This window comes from Caenorhabditis elegans, chromosome III (genome assembly GCF_000002985.6).
Source record: "Caenorhabditis elegans chromosome III".
NCBI lineage: Eukaryota > Metazoa > Nematoda > Chromadorea > Rhabditida > Rhabditidae > Caenorhabditis > Caenorhabditis elegans.
Genome location: NC_003281.10, coordinates 10364714 through 10392057, shown reverse-complemented (window position 1 = coordinate 10392057; position 27344 = coordinate 10364714). Strand labels below are relative to the sequence as shown.

The 27344-nt window shown below is 34.5% G+C and overlaps 4 protein-coding genes and 1 non-coding gene across 6 annotated transcripts; 3 read left to right on the top strand and 2 right to left on the bottom strand.

Moving 5' to 3' along the window:
• Nucleotides 1-329: 329 nt before the first annotated feature.
• Nucleotides 330-3426, top strand: M03C11.9 (uncharacterized protein; the record flags this gene model as incomplete). The annotated part of the gene is made up of 2 exons (NM_001268145.2): nt 330-482; nt 3325-3426. The coding sequence occupies exons 1-2, from the start codon at nt 438-440 to the stop codon at nt 3424-3426; spliced, it is 147 nt and encodes a 48-aa protein (NP_001255074.1). The 5' UTR covers nt 330-437.
• Nucleotides 3427-5481: 2055 nt separating this feature from the next.
• On the top strand, nt 5482-6745 carry C38H2.3 (Wsv136). Its single transcript, NM_001026041.2, has 3 exons — nt 5482-5595; nt 5770-5892; nt 6275-6745. Exons 1-3 carry the CDS (start codon nt 5486-5488, stop codon nt 6429-6431), a joined length of 390 nt encoding a protein of 129 aa, NP_001021212.1. The 5' UTR covers nt 5482-5485; the 3' UTR covers nt 6432-6745.
• On the bottom strand, nt 6725-10285 carry C38H2.2 (Glycoprotein-N-acetylgalactosamine 3-beta-galactosyltransferase 1). Its single transcript, NM_066892.12, has 8 exons — nt 10180-10285; nt 9967-10062; nt 9509-9720; nt 8851-9165; nt 8664-8801; nt 7923-8035; nt 7676-7756; nt 6725-7418 (listed from the first exon to the last, which is right to left on the bottom strand). The coding sequence occupies exons 1-8, from the start codon at nt 10270-10272 to the stop codon at nt 7297-7299; spliced, it is 1170 nt and encodes a 389-aa protein (NP_499293.2). The 5' UTR covers nt 10273-10285; the 3' UTR covers nt 6725-7296.
• An 885-nt stretch (nt 10286-11170) lies between these two features.
• On the top strand, nt 11171-11216 carry C38H2.4. Its single transcript, NR_052692.1, has one exon. It is a non-coding gene; the product is annotated as an Unclassified non-coding RNA C38H2.4 (non-coding RNA).
• A 7607-nt stretch (nt 11217-18823) lies between these two features.
• Nucleotides 18824-27102, bottom strand: tbc-8 (Rab GTPase-activating protein tbc-8; the record flags this gene model as incomplete). Of its 2 annotated transcripts, NM_001268143.4 has the most annotated exons (18): nt 18824-19095; nt 19140-19310; nt 19660-19756; nt 19980-20089; nt 20135-20232; nt 20279-20421; nt 20469-20597; nt 20687-20854; nt 21017-21218; nt 21267-21320; nt 21568-21733; nt 21939-22292; nt 22520-22676; nt 23176-23303; nt 25045-25118; nt 25284-25609; nt 26162-26279; nt 26838-27102. In NM_001268143.4, the coding sequence occupies 18 exons, from the start codon at nt 26990-26992 to the stop codon at nt 19004-19006; spliced, it is 2742 nt and encodes a 913-aa protein (NP_001255072.1). The 2 variants fall into 2 exon arrangements, with proteins under 2 accessions (NP_001255072.1, NP_001255073.1); NM_001268144.3 differs by lacking the exons at nt 25045-25118; nt 25284-25609; nt 26162-26279; nt 26838-27102 and having other exon boundaries at nt 19004-19095; nt 23176-23292.
• Nucleotides 27103-27344: the final 242 nt, after the last annotated feature.

The window sequence follows — 27344 nt, the reverse complement described above, 5'->3', positions numbered from 1 at the left end:
GAAGTTTCTATAGGTAACAGAGAGTTGATGGAATTTTTTTTGATTACATAAATAGAAAACTTCTGAAAAATTTGAACGCTTGTCGAACTTTGTCGAAAGCAGGCGAAAGTTGCCGAACATTTTTCATAGTTCCCAAGAATAGCCGATTCATCTTTAAAGTTGCCAAAAGTTGCTCAAAGTGGTCGAAAGCTGGCGAACGTTGTCTATTCGATACGTGTCAATCACTACTATTCAGTGCACTTTTGTCTATTGACTCCTGTTAAACTTTTTCCGAAATCCGATATGTTCTCAGTTTGCCAAAAAATCAACAGTTTCACTTACTATTTGCCAACTCTTGCTCCTGCTTTTGCCAACTTTTATTCCTAAGTTCTCTCTAAATTCGTTCACAAATTCATCAAAGCAGATTCCCACGTCTTGAGCATCAAAAGGATCAAGTGATGACGGAAAAGTCAAGGCTAAGCTCATATTTGTTTCAGTTTGAGGTGTGTTGGTTGGTGCTCAGCATATAAAATATGAGAAAATCTCGGCATTTTGGTATTTTTTCGGATATTTTTAGAGATTTCATAAATTTGGGGGATGGTTTTAGCAACTTTTCTTAATTTTTGGCGAATTTCGATAAATGAAAAAAAAACAATTTTGGCACTTTAATTTTTTCCGGTTTTTTTTTTGGAAATTGGAAAAATTTATTGGTGCTTTATGCAACTTTCTACAATGTTCAATAATTTCAAAAGCGGTCGGCAATGTGTAACTTTTTCCGTCTTTGGCCAACTTAATATGTATAACTGTTGGCAAATTTTTGAAACTTTGGACAACTTTCTTCAATTTTAAACTAATTTTTCTGTCATTTTTGTTTAGAAGTTTGCGTTTTTTTGGTAGATTATCTTAATTCGAAATGTTGGGAAAAACTTTGTGTAACAATATATTTGACAAACATGTTTATTTCAAGAATTTTCCAATGAATCAAATATGAAAAGCTGTACAAACTAAGGTTTTCATAGTTTATTAGTGCTCACTGACATGTGGGTGTTGAAACATGTTTCACTTTTATATAAACATTTTTCTAAATCTAATAATTTTGTTTTTTTTTAAATTTTTTTCAATAACTGTTAACAAATAAAAAATAGGAAATCACGATATTGTTAGTGAAAAATTTTTTCCAACATATCTTCAAAGAAATATTGAGCAGCCGACATTTCAGGAGCTAGAAACCCGCGAAGTGTCGGCCGCTCGCGTTGCTAATTTACTTTTTTTGGCAACATTACATTAATAGCAATTATAAAAACCGATTTTACGAATCCTGTGTAAAATCTGGTATTTTTCTACCGAGTTAGACCTCTAAAAAAACAGGAAGTTAAAACATTTCAGTTATTTTTGTTTTCCCCCCAAAATCTGTTTAAAAAATCTAAAAAAAAATGGAAAGCGTCATCAAAAGGCAGACAGTTATAAATTTTTTATGCAATGACTCGACCGAAAAAATCTACGTATTTTTTTTTCATTTCCAGACTATTTTTTTCGGCTTCTTCTCACTCAAAATTCTGTAAGACTTCAAAGAAATAATGACAAAAATTTTGCAAATTGACCCATTGAACTCCTCTCGTACAATTTTAGTGTTTCGTGATTTTTCTAAAATCCCAGCAGAATACAAACTATAGTATATGTAATCCAGGAATTATTATGTTTTTTAAATCAAAATAACTTAAGAAATAAAGCGTCAATAGAAGGCCAATTGAAGGGAAGAATGATGTATTCAGTGACAATAAAAAATTGGAGCTAACAAGTACAATCGATTGCCATTTCCAGGTATTTTAAGACTTATAGATTTGGATTTTGATTCGACTTTTTTTTTTCATTTTTCAATTTTTTTTCAGTGAATATTCTATTTTTTAAAATGTTTCCCTGACAGCCTAGTGACTTGGCATTCTAAAATATATAGAAAATTTAAAAATTGGAAGTTTTCAGTATTTATTTGTTTTAAAGGAGTTTTAAAGAACATTCACATTTATGAGGGAGACCAAATTTTTTTTGCAGCCACCCGAAATTTAAATGTGGTAATTTTTTTTCAATTATCACCAAATCTTTGTGCTAAGTGCTCAATTGACTCACTACAAATTAAGAGCTCTTTCCGATGCCCCCAAAATCTCGAAAACAAAATTATCTCAGTGGGAGCTTAATGATAAGAAGCACCTGCTTATCAAGATGTTTATGACACGAAGATCATTTAATTTCCGTTTCTTGCGAAACCCCCTCTGCTCTTCTATTTTTGGATACATTTATGTATAATTCAAAAATCGAAGAAAATTCTTCGTGGGAAGTGGATTAACTAGAGAGTCAGAGATTTGGGTGGTGAGAGTAGAAACAGATTTTCTGCCCATCTACATCAATTTTGTTTTTCGGATTTACATGTGTTTTTAAAATGAAGATTTTAAGCTTTTATTGGACCAAAAGTCGGATTTTTATAAGGAGAAATCTCGGTCATTAGCTTAGATGTCAGTTTTAAAAATTCTAAATATTTTGTTTCTAAAATAAAATTTCAGCAAAATGCGGTATTTTCCTGTTGACCCAAAAAAACCGAAATAAATGTCATTGAAAAAAGTAGATATTATCTTTTTGTTGGGTAAAGATTAATTCCTTATTGCAAAGATATTCGGAAAAAAACCAATAAAACCTGTCTTTCGAAAAATTTTGTTGAAAAAATTGGATCAGCATCTTTAAAAAAAATTTCAAAACACCAGACTAGATAAAAGTTTTTCAACCAAAAACAAAACCATCTGAAAGTCTGAAAATATTTATTTCAAAAACTCAAATGTTCAATTTTATGTGTCCCTGTTCGTTTATGCTGGCATTTCATTTTAGAATTTCAATTTTGGTACTAAAAATGATATATTTCCACAATGCTGTGGCTCCAACTTCCCAAAAATAGAGATCTTAACAGTATCTTTCCCGGCCATGTTGCAAGTAGCGGGGTTTTTTTTTCGATCGTCGCCAGGTTTTCGATTTATTTGAATATCAAAAAATTGAAAAGAGAGAAAAATGTTAGGAAAAAGACGGGGATTTTATAGATTTATCAAAAAATATTGAGACGAATTTTTTTTTCAAAAGGGAAGAATCGAAAATCGTATGTGGTCAAGATTTCTCAAGCTTCTATTATTCACCCCCTTGAAGCCTTATTCTTTAAAAAAAACCTTCGTTATCTATATCCTTTCACGCTCTGAATCTTACTGACCTTTTCCAATAGCATCCGCAAAAAAAGTTCATGATGACAAACTTATATCCAATGAATTGATACAGTTTTCTTTTTATTTCTAATCTCCATCTCGATTTCAGTTTCATATCAACCACCACAACCACCCACAAATCTTCCTATCCATATTCCTTTCATTCCAATATATTCTAATCCTCTTTCCCTTCTCCCCCACACCATTCTAGATACCTCATCAATCTCTATTGTATCCCCTCTTACGAATTGCCTATCATTATTACTCAGAAAAAAAAAACTTCTCCAGATGTTAGTGGTTTGATTTTGGGCGTCACAAAATTTTATTTTATTTGCTAAACTCATTAATTGGTGATTACCACGATGGCTATTCTTTATTGAATTATTTCCTTATTGTTTGAATTATTGTAATTGATTTAAAATTGTTAATTTTATTTGGAGCTTTTTTTTTATTTTTGTAAAAAGGTTGAAAAATTCGAAATCATTTGAGAAATTTCTTTGAACAACACTAAAAAATGCTTTAGATTTAAAAACTTAAAAATCAAAATTTTCGGCAAGAATTCGGAAAACACGGTAGGGGTTCTTTTTAAAAATGAATTACTTTCTTAAAAAATTAAAATCTCAAAATGTTCAAATAAAGTGCTAACATTATTCAAATGTAATAAAATTAACACAAATCAAGCAAAAAAGGTTTATAATAAAATTTACAAATGAAAAAAATTTAATTTTGAAAAAGTAAAATACTTTGCCTTTGCTTTTTGACAATTCCAAAAACTAAAAAGTAAAGAAAATAATTTTTTTGAGCTCAGAATTTTATAAAAAAGTTGTTTCATATTTATGAATTCAATTGAAATGAAATCATTCTTTATTTAAAAAAAAATGTAAACATCTGATTTCCCTCCAGTATGTCATAAGCCAGTAAAAATTCCAACATTGTTTTCTACCCTTATGACGTGGCAAATCTATAACATATATTTCTCTATAAAAACACCTTGTCGATCATCATCATCAATAGACAGACAAAATGTACAATTTCTTCCTTTTCGGTCTCCGTCTCCTTCTGCTTACCTCCAACCCCAACATTGCTTTCACTTTGGTAGTTCACCCAGTGATTCACCCTTATCAAATAATTGAATTTAGTTGTACCTATGAATAGAAAATGCACATATAGTGTAAACTCCAAATTTAGGTTTTGAGAAAAAAAATTATCAAATTTTTTTTGTGAATCTTTCATTTGAACAAAATGTTTCTCCTAAATTTAAAAAAAAAATTTTGTGGGGCTGATCTTTTTTTAGTTGTTTACTTGTTCTATCGATTACCTGATTTAAATCGACTTTCTAGCTTCCACCTATTGTGTACTCCACGTGGGAAAGCTGATGCTTCAGTTTTAAATTTTTTATATGTTTTTACCAAAATTATGCACAGGCACATTAAAAATTTTTTTTTTGTGTATATCATAACTGTGATTTAAAAATCGAAATTTAGAAAAAATTGAAAAATTGTTTCCTACTTTTTTTTCTGACAATTTACCGTCCCTTTTATAGTTTTAAAACTTTTTACAGTTTAAAAAAGCATATTGCATAGGTTTTATAATTTTAAAAACACTATAACTGTATATAAAAATTAATCTTTTTGAACTTGTTTTTTCTCTGAAAAATTAGAAAAAAACATGTTCATAAAAGCGTCGGTTTTCATTTTTAAAACCAGTTTTAGGCTAGAATAATAATGTTATTAAAATTTTTTTGTTCACTCTTCGTAGACACAATTATTCCCGAAAATTGCAACAAAATTCTAATATCTAAAATTTACCGTTGTTCAAAAATGATCAGCTTTTATTTAAATAATTAATTTTCTTAAAACGTCTTTTGTCACCGATTTTATTGGCTGACCTGGTTTTCTGTACTCCACGAGGACAATTGCAGTTTGTATCTTTCAATTTTCTCGTGGACAATAAGATAATCTCCGCCCAGATCTCTGTTATTTTTCGAACTTTTTTCGCTGAAAAATGATGTGCTTAATCTCTCGATTTCAATCTCTCACTTTTTGCTCTAAAAACCATAGATTCTCCTGCCACAAACAGAGGTGAGTCTTCAATTTCCGCCACGTCATCATCATTCTCATCACCTACACGGCAACTTGATTTCCCGTTTCTCGATTCGCTTTTTAGGCGAGAAACAGTGTAATACACCATTTCTTTTTTTTTCTGTCATCTTTCTTTTCGTTTCGTTCATTGCGTTAATTAAGTAGAAATTTAAAATTTTTTTTCCAGAAATGGACACAGTTGTACCTGTTCCGAGCACAACAGCCACCATTGAGAATGGAGCAGCAAATAGCGGATATTTCACACCGAAAGGATATCTCAATCAGAATATTGTTAAAGAGTAAGTCATTTTTAATCAATTTTTTCGCTTTCTACGCAACATTGATTTCGGTCCGTGTGCTCATGGCTCAATGTATTAAAGGCTTGTATTTTGGCAGGAAATGCAAATTCAATTCAAATATTCTGAGCCGCACACAACTCCCGAAATTCCAGTTCTTAAGCATTCAATTTCCAGAGCCGAAGCAGTCCGTGAGAAGCGAATCGAGAGCCCTCGCTTCTCGACAACATCATCCGATTATCAGGTTCCTGTGTCTCCGCAATCTCGCTTCCCTTCCTCATCTCCACTTATTGTTATCAGGTAAGAGATTTTGCGTTATCAATGTATTTTCAGTGTTTTTTTGTTCATTTTTCAAATCTTATGATTGTTGAGTCATGCATTCTTTTTTAACTATAATCAAAAAATAAATAAAATTTTGAATGGCCGGCTTGCACAAGGTTTCCAGCTCAAATGAGCCCATAAATCTGAAGCTTAGATTCAAAAATGGTCTAGTAGGTCAATAGACTGCCTGGTATGCACAGCTCCAAAGTTTGAGCCCCTAAAACAATTTTGCTCAGTATTTTCAACCAATTTTAAATGCAGAAATCTAAATTTCTGGTTGTTTAATCCCAGTTCATTTCAAAAGACCTAGTATAGTACAAACTTTCGATTTTTTTTGAAAAATAAAATTTCCAATTTTCAGCCCTCCAAAAGACGACGCGTCACCAATTACAGTACTCCCGACAGCGGTCCGTTCAATGCCAGAAACCCATCGTCGTTCTTTGATGGTTGCAATTATAGCAGCCCTCTTAGTTTTCACGGCTGTCGTTTTTATGCTCCTTCTTGTCACATTCGCCTAATATGGTGTAAACGCGCTCTATCGCTAACGTTAACCTGTGTAGTCTGTTTGAAAGATAATTGAAAATAATATTATTAATGTTTTGTTAATTGGCAATTTTTTGATACCCGCTGAGACCACAACTTTTTTCTAGCAATAGAGTGCATTTGTAAGCTTTACCTTACTTTTATCTCCAGTCACATAATTTTCTCTCGTCTGAAACCCCCCTCCACATACGGTGTAAATATTCGTTTTGCTCAATCAAAATCTGTAGTTTCACTCTTTTTTCTTGCACATGTGCACAATGTTTGTTAATAATAAAGCCAATTTATTTTTATAAATTTTCTTCAAAAGAAAAAATTCCACACACAGAGAGAAATGAACAAGATTGACTAGAAAAAACAAACAAAACATTGGAAAAGGCACAGGGTGTGATCGGCCGATCGTCTTTCAAATTGAATTAAAAAAACCACATTTACATGTAAAACTCTGATGATTCCCGTAAGCAGAAATTTTAAACTAAAATATCCAAAAAACAATTCACTAAACACTTTGGGAGTCGAACCTTGGTAGACAGGACGGCTTTCAAATATATTGATCAATTGATAAACATCGAAAATTATTTCCAATACATCAGATTTGACGCGCAATGTCTACCGTAATTCAAATGACTTGAGAAAGAGGAAAGAAATGCAGAAGAGGCGGCAATTAGGGTGGAGAACAGTCATGGAATGTATTGACGTAGAGAGAGAAGGAAAGAGAGAAGCCCAAGCGAAGCAGTTGGAACAAAAACAAATAAAAAATGGAAGAAAATCACCCGGGTATTGGACAAAAAAGTCGGTAAATGATATCTAACAACATAGACTGCAAGAAAAACAACAATTTGCTTATACAGCAACTTCCGGCCGATCCCGGAACGCATCGTCTTGTCCACGTTCGGATCGAGAGATCGAATAAGCCGTATGGATTATTGTTTCGTTCTTTGGCACTCGAATCGCGCGATCGATACCTGAATAATTGAAAAATTGTATAGGCTAAAATGTGGAATTGTAGCTCTTTCCGAATTTTGTAAAATTTTATTAAAAATTCGAGTCAAAATATTTTTCAATCAAAAAAAAAAAGATTCTTACTAAAAAATAATTATTTTCCTGTGTTCTAAAATTTTTTTATAACTATTTTTCTGTGTTCTAAAATGTTTCAATTTTCCCTGCGTGGCCGTGGCCGAGTTTTGCATTTCTCGGCCACTGAGTCCCCAATTTCACTCACCGAAAGGCTTCAAGTGATAGATGAGATACTCGAGCACATACATCAAGTTCGGGTTGACGTAGTGGAAGGAGACTGCGTAATCTGGAAACAATAATGGAAGATTATTGAGCAAATAGCATTGCATGCAGAAAACAATTGATCTCTTCAAAAAAGTTTTTTCAATCTTTCGGGAAGGGCATTGTTTGCACGGTGGTTCAGTGTAGGAAGATCAGCACCAAAGAAAATCTCGAAAAAAAGTGCAACTAACCAGAGCAACACGTAGGTCCTTGATCCATTGGGTAGTAAGTGTACTGCCAGAACCAGAACTTGGGGTCAACGTGGCCAGGCGACAAGTGATGTTCCGGCACGAAAGGCATGAATCTGAAAATTACTTCGTGTTCGCGGGAAGAGAAAACCCAGTTGCTCAACTCATAAAAGAGCTTTTTAATGAACAAGCTTCATCAAAAAATGTTTTTGGTGTCCTCTCTCTCTCTCCCCCTGCAGATTTATGCTTAAACTTTTAAGTTTAAAAAATTTTATGAAATTAGTCGAAAAAAACTTCAAATTAAATTTCATTTTGTAGTAATTTTGACTACGTTTTCCTGTTAGATTTCACCCAAATTCAGAAAAAAAGTCAGAAAACACGCTCTGCTGATAGACGATTCCAAAAACAATTTGTACTTTTCCACGTGGAGTACACATTTTTAATGTTATCAAACAGCTGGCAGCTGATCAAATTTTCACTAGTTATCGTTTTACAGTTTTGTAATTTGAAATTTATGATTATCCTTAAAGAAAACTGAGATTGGAGCTGCCAAAAAGAACAGTGCAAACATGGTGCATCGACTGGAAACGCCAAAAATTTTAATTGGCAAATGTCAAGTGAAAAATGCAAACGAGAAACACATAGTGCATCGTCCAGTAATACCTCAGTCAATTTTGTTATAAACCATCAAAGTAGATCACTTTTGCACATAAAATTCCAAATTTTCCAGATATCACAACTAACCTATGATGTCCATCGGCATCTCTGGAATCTCCAGCTTTCACTCCAACCTTCTCCAAGCATTTGCCCATCTCCGCATCCTCGGCTCCACCATGATTCTGAGAGCACAACGATTTGTCCGGCAGCGCTACTTCAATGAATCTGAAATTACCAATACTCGTTAGACAACAATCAAATGAAGAAATCCTACTTTTTCAGTGCCTCCCGACTGAGCACATATCCAGCTCCACCACTATGATATCCTCCCTGTGTGAATGGCTTAAACTTGCATCCAAAGTGAATTGGCTCATCCGGTGAATGAGCCAATAGCATGAACCGGAGATTTTCCATCACCACATAGGTATCGTCGTCGGCTTTCAGGAACCAGTCGTAGTCGTTCAGGTGATGGTCATAAATGTATTTGAATGCTCCTTTTGTTTTTGCCCACAAGTAATCTCTGCCTTCAGAGACATTTAGGTTGATGGCTGGGAGTTCTGCATCCTCTTCTGATGACATGAATACGTACCTGAAAACAAATCAATATTTTCCTAAAAAAAATATATATAACTTTTATATTAACAGAATCAATAATTTCCAATAAAAAATTCCATTTAAAACCAATGTTTTCTGCCAAAATTGCCATTTTCACTTAAAAACCAATCATTTTTGTTCACATTCAATATTTTTTGAACCATAGTTCATTAAATTGTAAATAAATAAATGAATAAATATATATATATATATATATATATGTATATATATATATATATATTTTATATATATATATATATATACTTTAGGTGGACAATTTGTATTTTCTAAAACAGTTTTCGCGGTGAACAACCGATCATTTTTTTGAAAAAACCTACTTATTACACCGCTTGGCCCAGGTGGCTTTGACGTGTTTCGCGCGTTTATCGTGATTCTGTTTTCCGGTGAGAATCCAACAGAAGACGCGAACCTTCTTCGCAACTTCGTCGGCTATCAGACTTTCACCATCATGGCTATGCGATGAGTTGTTGGAATGGAATTGGACGGGCGCAAAGTTCGCGTGATGATCGTCGACTTCTTCGTCTCCGTGCTGAAAGTTGGGATTTGTGTTTTGGTGTTGGTTGTCGGTAGTTCACAATTAACTTTCTGATATATTTTTTATAGTCTAATTCCGAGCTGAATTTTTTATTTTATTATCGGCCACAGTCCCAGACTCGAACGTGACTTAAACTAAAGCTCTCTGAGAGCACCACCAGGAAGTGCACCTGACTCCCAGATTCGCAGTGCGTAGCACTTGTAGAATGGACTACTCCAAGTTATATTTTAAAATCCTTACCGGATCATTTCCATGTGCATGATCGTGCTCGTCAACTTGTGGATCCCCTCGGTTGGCTCGTAGTATGGCTATCCGTGAGGCAGCGTCGTAGGTTGTCTGAAAATTTGATTTCCTCAGAAAATTGTAGAACGCTAGCACGTCTCGCTCGAAAATTTTTCAAAAATAGTATTTTTTAAAGTAAGACAAAACCCATAAAAAAAACAAAGCACCTACCGTTCCCGTCTGAGATATTATTGAAATGGTCAAACCGAGAAGAACGCCAAGCGCCACGTAGGCGAGAGGAGAAACACGTGGCCAGTTTGCCATATCAACAGCACATCTGTAGTAATGAATTTATTTCAAAAATTATTATGAAGGTTTAGAAAAATGAGCAGATTCACGTCAGATACAGGAAAAATAATTAAAGGGGAGGGGGGGGGGGGGGTAGGGGTTACTACGGGAAAAATTCACTAAAATAAGCATATTTTTTGGTGCTTTTTTAAAGTTCAGTTCAAAAATTATCTCAAAATCCAGCTTTTCAAAAAAAAAAATTAAAACTATATTCTCGACTCTTCAAAAATTTTAATGAGCGTTGCCTTTAAAAATACAATTTTTATGCTATAAAAAGCCCTAATAAAGGGAAAAAATATTCAATAGTTTTCAAAATATTTCAAAAATGTTTCGCTGAAAATTTTGAACTGTGAACAAATATTCTTCTCATTTTAATCACGATTTTATAGAATTTCTATAATTTTCAAATTGTGCAAATAATTTGATAAGTAGCTTTTTTTTCTACGTTAACTTTGAACCTTATATATTAATTTTTCAAAGATATAAAAATAAGTTCAACTACAAAACTATTGAAAAAAACATAAAATGAAGATTTTATCAGTTTACAGGTGTTCGAGAAAAAAATCCAAAAACCATCGAGACAAAGATACGTGAAGCAATCTCAGTCGATGCACCATGTTTTGCCCCCTTATTTTGTAAGCTTACATCTTGGTTTGTTTTTGAATAAATTAATATATTTTAAACTTCTAAAATATAGGCAATAATTCGAACAATATGCTGTCACTTAAGATTATTTTTTGATAAGAAGATCATAGAAAACCAAAATAGAAAAGCAAAAAACAAAATCAAAACTTTTTCAGAGTCACGTAGATTGCAGTACTGTATCGTACCGACAATATTTGAATAAGTGGGAACACAAGCATGAAAAGAGGTTTTGTACCGAAAATATGGAAATTCGAAGAGAGATAGAGAGAGAGTGAAAAAGGGAAAACGAGAGCCTTGTGGCAATGAGAAGAATTCAAATATGCGAGATAGTGTGTGGAATGAGAGAGATCACAGACATTTGGAGGAGGAGAAGCGTAGTGTGTTGGAGTAGGAATAGAAGAAGGAAGAAGAAAATGAGGAGGAGAACAGGCAATGAAAAATTAGTATTGTGAAAATGCTTGGGAGTTGGCAAAAGATTTAAAATATTTGTGCTCAAGATGTTTTTTCCTTTTTTTTTCTGCAAAAAAAAATTTCCTGAAATTTAGTATAAGAATTAAAAAAAAAGTATACTGAAACCTTGGTCTTCAAAATTTTGAGAATTAAAACTAGAATAACAACTACCTTTGGTTTTTCTATAATTAAAATTGGAAGCTTCAAATCGAACATGTTCCTAAATGCTGAAAATTTTGTGGTAAGTAAAAATTAAACTTATGATTTTTCGTGAAATTGCAGGTTTTGGTAACCCCCATTACTGAAAGAAACAAGTTAAATGGATATTTTCAAATTAATAAATAATCTTTTGGAAATCAGTAAATATTTTGAAAAATGCCAAAATTTGGTAAAAATTTAAAACTAGCCAAAAAATTCGCTTTTTAATTTTGTCACAAGTTTACCTGCTAGATCATTACTTCAAAAATTGTTGTACTAGATAATTAAAAAAAATCGCAGGTTAATAACAACTTTAATTGAAATAAAAACTAGATTGAAAATTGCTAAAAACTCCATAAATTATAGAACTTTCAGATTTTTTCTGATTAAATAAATTCTATAGTTGAATTTAAAAGTTTGAGAAAATTCGAAAACTCCTGTATCGAAAACCGATTTTTTTATTAAAAGCAAGCGGAAAACTTTGGCTAGATTTTCCATATTTTTGCAATAACTGGCTACTATCACCGCTAGAAAAAGAAGGAAGTTTGTGTGTCTGGGTGAGTGTCAATGTCAGTTGTGCACATGCATCTGGTGAAAGAAATGTCTGCGACTCTACCCATTCTATGCTATTTCTCCAAATTTATTGTTAGTTGGAGGATGCGTATGCTCTTGCCACGTCTCAAAAATAAACAAATGTTGCTAGCCGTTGCCGTTCGCTGTGCGAGTTTTGAAATACTTGATAGTTTCTGCAGAGAAGTTGACCACGTGGAGTACACAAGTAATTTAGCAATGGGGTGTTCTTTTTATTTCGGCAAGGTTTGGGGAAAACATTTTTTAAAGAAAAATTAAAATTTCAAAAAAGTCGTCAAAATTTATTTTAATATTTTTTAAAGCTTAAAATATGTATCTTAAAGTTTAATAAGATGACATAAAATATACACAAAAGAAACATAAAAACGTGAATACAAATGTCTCGGGAGCGAAGAAGAATCATCGCCCGTCTAATGTCATTTTTGGAAGCGGCTGGGGGGAAAGCAGCTTTCGGACGACAAAACCGTCTCTTCATTTCTCATTTCTCGATCTATAGGCTTGTTCCCGAAAAACATAGGGGGTGAAAAAAGATGCGCAGAGACGTAAATTGATCAGGATCACCCAACAAAGTTTGGGTGATAAGAGGCAGAAAATGTTCGGAAAAAGTATTTGGATTTTTAAATATTTTTTATTTTAAATATTTTTGAATGATATGCTGAGCTACGGAAGTTTGAAGAAGACAAATTTCAAAACTAAAAACTTATCAAAAAACTGTGTAAAGACCTGCATCATCATTGGTTGTTATCAGTTATATAAATGCAAATGCCTAACAATACGTCATTCTAACACATCATCAGCTGAAAAACAATTGAGCACATCGGATGACAGGAACAGAAAGTTGTTGGTGTGGACACACATACGCACTGTTTGCCGAATAATTACTTGCCGACACCCAGAGGGGAGGTTTGCCGAAAAGAATTCGCACTTGGAAGGTTTTTTTTTAGTTTCTGGGCTCAACGATCATGTTGGCTGAGCAATGTTATAAGTTACAAGAGAATATAAGTTTGGAACAATTTGTGTCAAGGAAATGGAGGGGAGAAAAATTTGAACATATTATATAGTTTGTTCAAAATTTGAAAATTTTAATAATTACACCATAAAGCAATACAATCATTACTTATATTTTGGCAGAATCTTCAAATTTTCTGAGAAAAAAACTAGCAAAAAATTCAAATTTTTTGAGAAAGTTTTATACCGGAAAAGTCGACATTTCTAAAAAAATTCTAAAAATTTCTACAAACTTTTTGGACTTCAATTTAAAGTACTGCAGTCGGAGAACGTATCCTGGTGTATAAAACAATACAGTAATGAACGACGATCAATTTCACCAGACCCCTTAAAGTATGCACAGCTGAACCACAGACGTGGCTAGCAGCCAGCACACCAACACTAATCCGCTTTCAAAATTCGGCATCCAATTTCCACGTATCCTATTTTACCAAAAAAAAAGTTGAGGAGAATTGGATTTGACAAGGGCATTGAGATTTAGGAAAAGAATTAAGAATTTGGAGAAATTTTAACTTTGTTGAGTTTTGAGGGTAAGAAAGGGCAATTCTTAGTTCAAACGAAATTTTGATCAGCATAATATCACTTTGCAAAATAAATAAAAATTAAGTTTTGAAACATTCAGTTAGATGGCAATTTTCTATCTCAATTAGGTAAGAAAATATAAGTTCAAATAGAAAGGGTGTACCGTTAAGTTGAGGAAGAGGGGTGAGCGGCAAACGATTTTTTTCCGGCAAATTGACAGACCGAAAAATTGCCGGAATTGAAAATTCCGGTAAATTGGCACATTGACAGAATTGGAAAATTCCGGCAAACCGGCAAACCGAGAAATTGCCGGAGTTGAAAATTTTCGGCAAACGCATTTTATAAATATTCCTACATCTCATTTTGAAAAGTAAGCAAATTCTATGAAAATATCTGAAGAAAACGGGAACAATTTTTTAAAGGCACTCTTTAAAGTGTTCCCGTCTTATGAAAATTCCTCTAAACATTTCTGGAAAATTGATGTTTGGCAAACGGCAAACCGACACATTGCCGGAATTGAAAATTTCCGACAAATCGGCAAACCGGCAGTTTGCCGTTTGGCGAACTCGCCGACAAAAAATTTGCCGAACGCAACTGCCCCCTATATTTCCCTATTCCCATAACTCAAAGGTTATCAAAAACAGAATAAAGTTAAAGAAATCCGTGCAATCAAGGAATAAAGGAGGTACTTTATAGGACATCTAACTTTTCAAAAATCATATTTATCAAAAAGTCTTTACTAACTAAATGAAGATGACAAAATTGTAAATCAGTTGCCAATTGCCTACTTTCTTATGTCATTGCTGGCAGTAGAAAGCTAACTTTCAAAAAATCATGCCACTTGACAACTTGCTTTTAATTTTTTTCGAAATAAAACATACAGGAAATACAAGTGTTGGCATGTTCCAAAGGACAATAGTATAAGATTTGGCAAAGTGTTCTCTCTTGCCAAGGACATGTAGAATTCCAACAAAAAACTGTCAGTCATCACATATATCCTGTCAATACCCTATACAATAGCGGAGGGGGTTTCGATTTCAATAATCGCGGTATAATTGCGCCGTCCGTTTTTTTTTTCCGATGAGGGACAGTACACAGGCGCCCGCAGAGAGGGAATGACGCGTGGCACGGGAATAGAGAAAGAGAGAGAGAGAGAGAGGGAGGGAGGGTTAGGCAAAATCTCGAGCCCTCACGAATCAGTGGTATATCCAAATATCGTCCACTGATTGTTCTACAAGCTTGTCTCGACATTTTGAGCCTCGCGCGGGATAAGCATTTGAGGAGAGGGATGGGAGGTTGAAGCTTGATTACCCTGGAGAATTTTGATTTTCGATTTTTCTATGGGTATTGTTGTAACGAAACTTGAAGGACAGGACACCACACAGACATATCAATATATGTTTTTCTTTAGAATTTCTTTTTTCCCCCGCTCCAATAACAATAGGGGCAAGAATATTGAAATTTGTACTTTTCATAGTCTCCGCTGATATTCAGAAAATTGGGAAATTAAAGATTACAAAGTTTATAATATATTGCCAGTTGGCAATTTTTATCCCACATTTCAAAAAATTTAAAGCGGAGCACGCCACTGTAGAAACGTTTAGAAACCACGAATCCTGAATTTTATCAAAGTATTTCCAAAAAAAATAATTTTTTGCACAAAGTCAACTCAATAATCCTAATTTACAAAATTGTAGAAAATTAACTGAAAAATTAAATGAAATAAATGGGCAAGTAATGTTATTTAACGAACGACTGATAATTGTGTTTTTTTTTTCTAAAATTATAGCGTTATTGAACTTAATAATGTAAGCGCTCATAGTGAAAAAATATTTAAAAGACGTACAAATTATTTTCTGAACAAGAAAGGTAACCGGGCATCTTTATCTATTTTCGACCTCTCTTGCCCCAAAACCCCCAAGGATTACCTGTTCCCCGTGACTCGAGAGAACAATTGGTTGCTAGTGGTTCTCGAACACACAAGCAAAACCGGCAAAAAAGTATCGTTCGCGTTCGGAAAAAACATTCAAAGGTACATATAGTTTTGAAGTGGAACGTAAAGTTATCGATTTGACACGTAAGGGGGTACTGATAAGGGAGTAACCCTCTCTCAGGATGGGGAGGGGCACTACCTTGTTATCAATTGGGCGCGGTTCTCGAGCAAATAGACAAATAGACTTCATTCTTCATTTGCATTTTGGACAGATCTCTACCACCGAAAAAAATAGATTTTTGAAACAAGAGAAACGCGTGGAACATGCAAAAGCTGTACAAATACGGGGCGGGCTGTAAACCGTGGTGCTTTACGAGTTGCGGCCGCGGCCCGAGGATGGTTTATTAGTTCACAATTTTGTAACTCTTTTTGTTGCAGAAATCGTTGCAAAGTTTGAGAGAATACATTTTAAAGACGGCTTTTGCTACATGCGCTCGGCGTTTGCCGCCAGCTTCCTACCCAAGGCTTCGCAACTTCTTACCCAAGCCTTGCCTAAAAAATAAAAACATTTATAAGGAGTTACCAAGACTTGGGTAAACCTTGGGCAAGAGTTGGGCGCCGCCACAAAAATGAAAAAAGTCGTGGACTGCCTCGTCGTCTCGAAGCGTCGCCCAAGTCTTACCCAAGTCTTGCCTATTTCTTACTCAATTTATACCTGTGTGTTGAACTTTGATCGCATTTCCCGTTGTGCCGAAGTCTTACCTGCTGAGCCATGATGGTCGCGCGAAAAGATGCACACTAGTAATAATATATCGTACTCATATTCTGATAGATATTTTTGAGGAAGTATCAGACATATCTGATTGATACGGTATTCTCACATACCTTATTTCATATGTTTTCAAGTGTGCTCCCTAATGATTCTAAGTTCAGAATTTACAGAATTACTGTAATTCATGTTTGTTTCATGTCTTTCAATTTTATAAAAGTTTACATTTCAAAGGAACAGTTCAGTCTTAGAAAAATTCAAAATTTGATGCATTGGATTGACTGACTATTATTTGACTATTTGATTGACTAGGAGAAGAATCATCCTGAAGATAACTTTTCTTTTTATTTTTAGATAAATTAAATGGTTTATTAGACAAAATGGCAATAAAAATCAAACTTTGTTCGTACATTTTTTAAACAATGTTAGCCGTCAGAGAAAAATATTTAGAATTTGCCTTTGAAGGGACAAGTTTTCCTGTGAATTCTTTCAATTACATTGAAATTCTTCTATTTTAAATACAAATTACTCAAAAGACAAAGTGTCGATTTACGCTAAACATTGCGCATGCGGGATTTCGGAATCTTGTTCGTTCTTTACATCTGCAAACTTGGTAAGACTTGGGCATACGCTGGGTTAGAAGTTGGCAAGAGTTTGGTAAGAAGCTGAATAGGCCCAAACTTGGGGAAGAAGCTGCCGGGAATTGCCGAGATGGCATGCAACACATAACTATTTATCAAACAAATGTATTGCAATAAAAACTTCTTTGCGACACAATAGAAAAATTCGAAATTAGGATTTTAGAATTTCAAAGTTTTCGATAGAGATGCGACAAAAAGTGTAACTGTACGCGTTCTCGTCCTATTTAAGCTTAACCTCAAAAGTTTTGTAAACAACTTAAGCTTTGACCTCAGATTGCTTACAATTCAATGAAAATACGATTAGTTTAACTTGAGAGGTGAGAAAGGGAAAAGTCAAGTGGAATGCTAGAGGTGTAAAAAACATTGTTCTTCTCAAATAACTGCTTGTTAAGTGGATACTAAAAACGATTAGAAATAATAATAATAATAAAATGGAACTTGATTGGAATATAAGAGGAAACTCGATACAGCACTGGGGGGCGGTCTAGAAAATCAGTTGTGACCTAGAAATTTGGTGCTAGTATTAAAAAAAAACTATATTTCTTAACAGTTTGGAAGATGGCTTTGAAAATTTGGAGAGAAGAATAAAAATTGAGTAAGTAGCTTAGAAATTTTGAAGGCTCTAAATTTGCTAAAACTAAAAATTTTAAAGTCACATATCAAGTCGTTAGATGAAAAACGTTCGTGGAAACATAATGTGGTTACTCGGGACAACCGTTTGCCGAGTACCAACGATACGAAATACGTACCCAGCTGCTAAAGAGGAACAAGGACTTTTCGACGCGCGCCAACGCGTTATTACAGAGAATGAGAAAAGGGAAACGAGAGACAAAAAATTGAAGGATTCGCAAGAAAAGACTTGGCGGCTAATTGATGCTTCACAGCCAAAAACAGCCGGTTTCCAAACAGGGTGCACCAAAAATCGTGAAAAAATACCTGGTGTTCCTGGGAATGAAGCTTGAAACCAGAAAGCTGGAGTTTAAAATTCTGACTTTAAGCCTAAGTGAAACATCATGTCTAAGCTTAACCCAACGCCTTAGCCTATGCCTAAGCGTAAGCTTAAGACCTAAGTCTAGATTCAAATCTAGGCCCAAAAATCTAAGCTTAAGCCCAAGTCCGAGAAACCTTTAGCAAAAAGTATCAACCGAAAAGTGAGACATTTTTTGACATAGGTATAATCCTTGGGGAAGGTGATCGGCGATTGAGTGTGTCATATCAACAGTTTCACATTTCAAAATGGGGTCACTATTATGTGTAGTATGACACCCGAGTGGAAGGTAAAGGAGAGACCAAAGATAAACGGATTGGAATTGAATTAAAAAAAGTTGGAACATTATTTGGTTGAAAAATACTCGTGGCCTAGGAATCTGGTGGCCTGAATTTTTTTGATTCTGGCCTAGAGCTAGAAATCTGGTAGTCTGGTGGAATTGGAAATTTAATCTATAATAGAAAAAATTGGTTGGGAACTGAAGTTGGTGGCCTAGAAATCTTATAGTTGCTTTTTCAAAAAGGCGTATGATGATTTAATAATGCAAACTTTCTTTCATGGCATTTCAAAAAAATATATTATATATATGTATATAAATTTTTGATATGTCAAAGAACATCCAAAACCTTCAATTGCTAATAAATAAAACATCCAATAAAACATATATCTGTTGCTAAGTACCTCTGGCGGGGTCAACAGACCCCCCCCCCCTTCCGTCGTTAGATGTGGCCAAAAGGATCCTCCGCCGGCGAGCAGAAGTGTAAAAGAACAATGAAACAAGAACAATAGCGTACATAAATTTCATTAAAAGTATACATTTTCTGCAATAAATACAAACTACTAGCTGTCAACTACAGACGAAAAAAAATTGATTATGAAAAGTGTAAAATAATAAGTTTTCATGAATACACATTCGGATAGTGACCCGTATGACACAGAAAATCGATGTTCTCCCACACATTCTACTTGAGGTGTTGCACAAGGTTCTGCAAACATTTGACGTGGGTGCGAGCCGATGAGAGAAGACGTGAGCAATCGTGACGTTCGGCCATTTCTGTAATGTAAACATTAGTCAATTCATGAGGGTTTATTGCATACCATTGAAAAATTTAATCATATCAGTATAGTCAAAGTTGTTTGTGATAAGGACATCGTGATAGTTGGTGATTGTTGCCAAGCCAAAGAAAATCGCAAAATCATCTGTGATCCGGAGTCGCTGAGCAGCCCAGATGACCTCCCATACTTTGTAGGTACATTCGTAGGATAGTTCTGGAATTTGGTACTAACATATAAGTTTACTGAATGTTAAAATTGTAAGTTCACTGTAGAGTGATGTTCTAGAGGTATATAGTATAAAATCTGGTCAAGTTGTAGGTTGTGCCAAAAGTCGATTTTCCATCTAAGGGTACTGTAGTTTTACCCTATGTTACATGTACGGTTAGAAGTTAAATACCGTATGTCCTCTACAAAATTATAAACTTTTTTCCTCATGTTTTCTTATGTATACTCAAACTTCAAACATCAACTACATCATCAAGGAGTACTGTAGTTTCAGCCTAGGGCCGCATGCCATACAAAATGCATTTTTTGGCTACTGTAGGATTACTGTAATGCTCACCTCGTTTGAAGTCCAGCAAAAACCATCTAAAAGCGAACGATAGTGCTTGAGCATAGTCGATGTCAGAGATAAGGGCGTAGATTTGTGGATCGACAACCTGAAATCATGTAAGGTTACTGTAGGATTACGCTATTTTTAATCAAATGGATCTATTTAGGACTATTCAGGATTACTATAAAGTAACTGTTTTTGATTTCGTTCAAGCTTATAGTGAATCCGTTTGTCTCTACGAACTTGGCACGAAAAAGTAAGCAGGGTTACTGTATGGTTACAGTACTCAAGGTTACTTTGCAGATTCTAAATATGGTTGCCTCTCTCACCTGTATCAATGATCTCAAGTTCAACAGACACTTTGACATCCCTGGACGTTGCGGAAACTTTCCTCGTTGCCGAAGCATCAAAAGTGAGAAGCACTCAAGTGTTAAAGCCTCTGAAATATGCACATTTTTTCAGGCACCCTAAAAATGTTCTTTACCATCTTCAAAAGTAACCAACAGTGGAGCCAACAAGTCGCACATTCCTTGAGTATATCCTTCTTCGAGGTTTCGGCGCACATATGTGTACATTACTCGTCTGAAACATTTTCAGGTTAATATTTTGATCTACTTTCATCCGTTACCTCAAGCTCTCTAAATTGTCTTTATTCGAGAAGAACATCAAATTTCTATCGCATCTCTCCACGTCCTTGTCAATTCTGTGCAGATTTGCGCGGAATAAGGTGATCAAGTTCTCGCGGTCGTAGTGCTGAGAGCATGTTGGCTCCTGGAAGAGGAATTGGGTTTCTAGGCCACAATTTTTATGCCACTTACATTCGGATCCTCGAAAACATCGCACGACTCCTCTCGAACTGGTGAAGCTGCTTTTCGAGCTCTCGCCGCTCGGAAGGCTTCCTCGTCTCTACGCCGAACTTCTGCCTCAAGAACTCGCCATTCTTCTATCTGAAAACATATCAGTTGACCAGCTATATTTTTTTTAGAAATATTTCAGTTGACAATTATTTTGTACCTACAATGAAAAAAAAACTCACATCTTGCCAATACTGACTCGTAAACTGTTCCAGCCTAGACTCTGGACTCTCATTCCATTCAAACAATCCTAGAAGGTACGGCCACGCCATTCTTCGGACTTCTTTTGTATTAATTCCTTCTATTCCTCTCCAGTAGACCCGTTTTAAAAATTCCTTCTCGTTTTCTTCCTGAAACAAAAAAATGGTTATTCCTTGAAGAAGCTGGCTAATTTTGAAGAACTCGAAGAGAGCGACCGACACATTCACGGGCAGCAGCTCCGCCCGTGAGATGTCGGCCGCTAGAACCAAGCTTGATTTTCTTTAAATTTCAGCATATCCTGAAACACTTACAGTAGGCTCTGCTCTAGCTTGCTTCCAGAACTTTTCATCGACCGGATCACAATCATCATCACAAATCAATGTTTTTGTATCCACCAAATGTAATAAATGCGTTCGAATAGTCCTCAGATGCCTAACATAGGTGAGCCACCCGTAAAAGGCACGAGCCATTATTTGATTTCTCATCGATTGGCAAGCCGTGCCGATTTGGAAACTGAAAATTTGGATAAATTTAGAATTTAAATAAAATAATGATTCTTACTTTACAATACTATCCACATTATCGACAATATACGGTGAGTTTGGCAGAGAGACGCTGAAAATAAATAGAGTTGAGTTATTTGACAAAGAAATGGGATTACGGAAATAAAATAGAAAATTGGTTTAAAATTTTCGAAATTTAAAAATTATTTAAATATTTATTCCGATTTTGTTTACGTTGTTTTCATTAAAAATGAAATAAAAATGACTTAATTTTTAATTTGTTTTTCAAAAAATCTTTACTAGTTTTGTTTCAAAATTTGTGAAATTTGTTTAACTTTTTTTAAAATTTCTTAACTCACCAATTATCATGAATCGGAGGAGAATGTGATGTTGGTGCAAGTGGATCTTCAATATCCTCTGGAGCCGGTTCAACACCAGAAGTTCTTACCAAACGAAAAACGTAGTCAAGCATAGCAGGATTCGCCACTGCCGTAGACCGCTTTCGTAGACGAGGCAAAATTTTCTCTGAAATATATAATAATAATAATATCAGCTGCTCGGGGAGTTCGGTTGCTAGGCACAAAAAGGGATAATTCATGTATGCCTAACATTATAATTTAGAATTTAGTAGGCTTTTTGATAACTGAGCACTAAAAGTTTCGAATTTATTATCATTTTTTGGAGAACTTTTAAAAAATAAAATTAAAGTTCACACTTAATGTATTCCTACCTTTAGTCGTGCCAACCCAAAGTGGAGGATCAAGCCTCAGAAGTGGAGCTAAACCCGTCTCAAGTGAAGAAAGAAATGCAATTGAATGTTGACCAGCAGGTAATTGGAATGGAGCTGATTGAACTCCTTCGCAATTGACAAATGTCAAGCATGTCGGAGAGATCTCATCTTTTTGATGCAAATGAATGTAGATAATGTCTTGCATTTCAATATTTATAGTATTCTTCCAAATATTTGTAAATTCTCCATTATTTGAGTGTCCTGAAGAGGGCTGAGAACTCGCGTGCATAAGTTGATTGGGTACCCATTTTAGAGAAAGGTTTCCGTCGTAGAACTTTTGAAGCGACATGTAACCTGAAAAACTAATGTTGAATAAAAATATTTAATTTTGGACAAATTTGTTTTTTTAAAGTTAAATTTTTATCGGGAAATTCGAAAAGAGCCAAATTTAAAATTCTCCAAAAGTGCATTTTAATGCAATAATTTTTTTTAGCGCGAAATTCAAATTTTCCATTAAACAAATTTAGGAGTCAATTTGAAAAAAGTCAGAAAAGTTCTAAAATTATTTTGGAGCTGCTCACCCTTTGCAAAATCGCTTCCATTCATTGCGACACAAACATTGTTCTTTCCATAAAGAAGGGTCGATTTGCAGCTGTGATGAAGTGAAAATACATAATCACGGCTCACGGAGCCATTCCTTTCAACTGAAGCTGCTATACTAGACACTTGACGGGTTATCTAAAAAATGAATTTTTTTGATTTTCTGAAGACGCAGTTTTTTAAAATTTAGTTCGCTTCCTGATTCTGATGACAATTTTTACTTTTTTTAAATTTCTAATTATTACATATAAATACTATCAAAGTAAAATCTCGCTCCAACGGCAACTGAAAACGCTCCGCCCCTATAATTGGGGTCTCGTTAGGTATTGGCGGCAAAGTCATGAATGAGAATTTTTTTTATTTATTGATTTTTTTCAAAAAAAAAAACTTTTTTTAAAATTATTTTTTGCCGTGGTTTTAAAATTATTGATGGAAAAATCAATAAAATAAAATAAAATGTCTTACAGAATTTTAGACATAAAAATCTTAAACAACAGTGAACAAATAACAACAAATTAAAAAAAATTTCTCGGAAAAAACGCACCATCGAATTTACGGCTTTGCCAGTACCTAACGAGACTTTAATTTCTAATCATTTAGAACATTGCAAGTATTAATTTTTGGCTCCGAAACTAACGGATAGTGGTGGCCTAGACGGAACTGTGGATGTGGATCCACGTGTTGCTCCTTCTACGAGCTCTTCAGCAGTGGCTTCTTGCTCAATTCGGTTGCTCATTCTTCGATATGTTACCATGCACGGAGCCACTGCAACAACAAAACATTTGAAAGTTTTCAGTTTTTGAAAAAAAAAAGTTTATTTCAAAATGGGATTAGAAAGAGGCTTCTTTTGCACAAAATATGATGATGCTCCAAAATGAGCGACATATTCATTAGTTGCTCTGTGAGCATGAAAAAGCTTCATCTCTTCTTTGGAAAGAGAGCTCAATGCTCCATTAGTAGTGAAAAAGGCGCTCAGTTTGAGAGAAACTCGATTAGTCTGTAAACAGAAGCACTCACACAGAAGAAGCTCGCAGATGAGACATTTTCCCGCAGCAACAAAAAATAAATGTAGTTTTCAATTGGCAGGGAGGGATCGGATGAGCAATTTTTAGTGGTGGAATTATGGAAAAAGTCAAAGAAAGTTGAGAGAAGAATGACGATAGTTTGAAATTTTTTCAATTTTCCAATATACATTTTTTATTGGCTTAGAAATTATTATTTCCTACGGCAAGTTAATTTTTATAACATGTGCAATTATAATATACAAGTACCATTTTTCGTATTGAAAATTTGGCGGGAAATACAATATTTTCTGAGAAATTTTTTTTAGCGCGAAACTGAACTTTTCTCCGTTTTTTTCTATCAACTTGCAGTTTCAAATTTAGCATAACTTTTTGTCAAAAAAAATACAAGGTAAAGCTAAAAGAATCTAGAGGAAAGTGGCGCATTTGATTCATCAATTATTCCAAAAAAAGCCTCCAAGCTTTTCCTCTTCAAATGTTTGAAAAAGAACAAAAAAAACGAAAACGGCAGGCGGAAAACGTAATTTCCTATTTATGGGCTCCCCTTGTTTTAGGCGACCGAGTTTCTCTCCCGAAAATATGTAAATTTTGAGCAGAGGCTTTTTGAATTATAAATTAAAGAACACATTTCTAAAAAATTAAAATAAAAATAAAAAAACGAATGCTTTTTTTTCGATTTTTAAGTATGTTGTTGCTTCTCCGGCTGTGTCCGGCTGCTTTGGCTCCAGCAGCTTACGGCTCAGATAGAGAGGGAAAAAGCATGTGAGAGAGCTCTCAAGCGTGGAGCTCTCACACAACGCCTTCTTTATTTTTGTCCTCTTTTTTTCAGTTTCCACGTCTCCGTCTCTCTTTTTGTGCCTGAGGAGCTGGAGCACGGGAAAAGGAGAGCAATGTGTGTGTGTGTGGTAGCACCGGAAGAAGATGGGCATTTTTAATCAATAATTAGGGGCTGGAAGTGCAACGGGAGAAACAAAAACTCTTGAGGAGGCACTTTTAATTTTAATTTCCGGTTAACTTTCTGGGGAGTTTACAAAAATCGATAATTTCAAAATTTTAAAATTATTTTTTCAATCCAAAAAAAGGCAGAGCATTGCAAGCCACATCTAAAAAGCGTGAGAAATTTTTTCTAAAAATTTAAATGTTCGTTTTCCACAAAAAAGATGGTGAAGCACCAGAAAAATAAATTGTTTCGGAAAAAAAGTTAACTGAAATTGTTCTTTATCGGTCTCTAAATTCTTATTTATAGTATTTCCATGATCTCTAGAAATCAAAACTTTGAGCACAGAATTTTTTTAATCGGTGGCCGAGTTTTCTTCTCACGCGGCCACGGAGCCAAATCAAAAACATATTTAGAACTCGTCTAATTTTTTAATTCAGATATTTTGAAAACAACAACATCTAAAAATTCCACGAATTTCAAAGATAAAATAGTTCCAGTTTTTCTGGTTAACCCTGAATATATGCAAAAAATATTCAAAACTTACTCATAAGCGTAGCAACTAGGCGACCTTTAACAGGATCCAGTAGTAGGGCACTATTGTCATAGTATCGACGGACACTGTAATTGAATAGTTTTATCAAATATTTTTGGAATATTTTTCAAAAAATTCAATCTTTGAGGGTTTTTTTTCCAGAGAAAATTTCAAAACAGAGTTTCATTTTTTAAAACAACTCTCAATTTTTCAAAAGACACACCAATTTTAGTTTTTTTTTTTCTGCTAACCTTTTTGAATCAATAAAATGATTGATAATAGTAGACAAAGACTTCAAATACAGAGCCTCACGAATCCATATCAAATGCACTGGAATTGCACTTGTCCGTAGCTCCTCAATCTCTCTTGTCTGATCTAAAACCTGTTGAGCTGGACCATTTGATTTTGCAATTATTTGAAGAAGTGACATTGATGATGGACTATTGAATAATGTGAGTAGCCGACGCCGGAGACCATCCATTATACAAGCATCAACTGCGATGCAGAGTGAGGTAACGTATGGGGAGTTGAGGTTCAAGTACTTTTTTGCTCCGTGCTCGGCCATTATATTTTTGATCTAAAAAAATTTCAAAATTATCTTTACAATTTTGTGATATTTGGCACCTTTTGTTATTATTAGAAGCCGAATAAAGTTTTAAAATTCCTATAAATTTTCGCGAATTTTCATTTTTCAATTTCAAGATGCCTCGAACCTTCTCCAAAGTTTCTTAAATTTTATTAAACTTTTTCGAGCTATCTAGAAATTTTTCAAAGTTTTCAGAAACTTCTTGAATTTCCCTTTGAAAACATTCTCGAGTTGTTTTGAAATTTCTCAGCGTTTTCTTAAGTCTCCAGAAATTTCTCCAATTTCATAGAAATTTCTCAAAGTTTCAAAGTGTTTTTCAGAAATTCCTTGGTTTTTCTAAAAGTAATTTCTAAGGTTTTCTAGGAATATTTGAAATCCCACCAATTGTTTTCTCAGAAATTTGATTTTCCTGACAATTTTCAAATTATCAGAAATTTGGCTCTGTTGGAAATTTTTTTTAAATTTCAAAAATTGCCAAAACTGCAAATTGTTGCGCACCCCTGTTTACAAGTGCTTCTACAGATAACTTTCCCCTCAAAATACCTCAATTTTCAGTTTTGTGAGTAAAACTTCTCTGTGTTGCGTGGGCACATCTGGTTCTGACTCTTCAACAGCACAAACACTTCCGTTTCTTGTCATTCGCTCGCACCCCTCGTCATGTCTGAAATTATTTTTTTGAAACTGCATAAAATAATAACAAAACTTGTTTTTTACTTGTATTAAAATGTTTTTTCAAATTAATTTCAAAAAAAAAATATATAGGTCATGCTGAATTCTCTCGTGGCCTAGAAAATCCCTAGGTGGCATAGAAACGTGGAAGGGTTTTTTTTTAATTTCTAGGCCATGAGGGAATACGAGATGGGGTACCTTTTGATAGTCGCTTAAACTTGGTGGAAGAGTTTTCGATATTTCTAGGCCACATACTTGGTTAAGGGGATTCTGGTGCAATTTGAAAAGCTAACTGCGTATTTTTATATTGCTTAAAGCTCAATAATATTCTAGAAAAAGTGTTGGAAGAGGTTTTACTAGGCTACGAAACTATTTTACTATTTTTTTCTGTTTTTTTGGAAGTTTTCAGAAATTTCTCTGGGACAATCGCAAAACTTATTAATTCTATCAAAATGTATATATTACCCAACATTGAAAAATTAGTGGAAGAGTTTCTAAAATTTCTAGGCCACAGGGGTCTGACCACCCCTTACACCTAAAAAGTACTCACTTTTCAACCCAGTGATCCGACTTATAATTGTTATTATCCGATAATCCATTAATCCAATCAACAATAGAAGATCGCCGTCCATCAGTTGATCTTCTCTCCAGTGTTGGCTTCTTCGCCCTCCACATATCTGCCGATGAATGCCGAAACATTTGCATTTTGTGTGTGTGTGTGTGTCTTGACTTCCTAACAGATTACAAGGGCTAGAAGTGGGCGGAGCTTTTTCGGAGCACACAATAATTGCTCCGTGTTCTTTTTTTTGGACTCTGCAAAAAAAAATAAGGGAAAAATAAGAACCAACATGGCAATTTCTGAGCGGAACGGGAAAATAACAGGAAAGAGAAAGAAAAAGAAGAGGAGAAGGAAGGGATGAGTCAAGGAAAATGGAAAAGGTTTTTTTGATTAAGATGAGCAATGAGAATATATGAAAAATAGCATATGATGGCCTAGAAAATATTTTTGGTGGCCTAGAAAACTAAACTCTAAGATATGCTTATAACTTTCCCTGTG

Coding starts and splice junctions, on each gene's coding strand:
- C38H2.3 (NM_001026041.2), top strand. CDS start 5,486: ATGGACACAGTTGTACCTGTTCCGAGCACAACAGCCACCATTGAGAAT. Junction 5,596..5,769: donor AATCAGAATATTGTTAAAGA/GTAAGTCATTTT, acceptor TTCAATTTCCAG/AGCCGAAGCAGTCCGTGAGA. Junction 5,893..6,274: donor TCTCCACTTATTGTTATCAG/GTAAGAGATTTT, acceptor TCCAATTTTCAG/CCCTCCAAAAGACGACGCGT.
- C38H2.2 (NM_066892.12), bottom strand. CDS start 10,272: ATGGCAAACTGGCCACGTGTTTCTCCTCTCGCCTACGTGGCGCTTGGC. Junction 10,063..10,179: donor TAATATCTCAGACGGGAACG/GTAGGTGCTTTG, acceptor TCAAATTTTCAG/ACAACCTACGACGCTGCCTC. Junction 8,036..8,663: donor GATGCCGATGGACATCATAG/GTTAGTTGTGAT, acceptor AGTAATTTTCAG/ATTCATGCCTTTCGTGCCGG.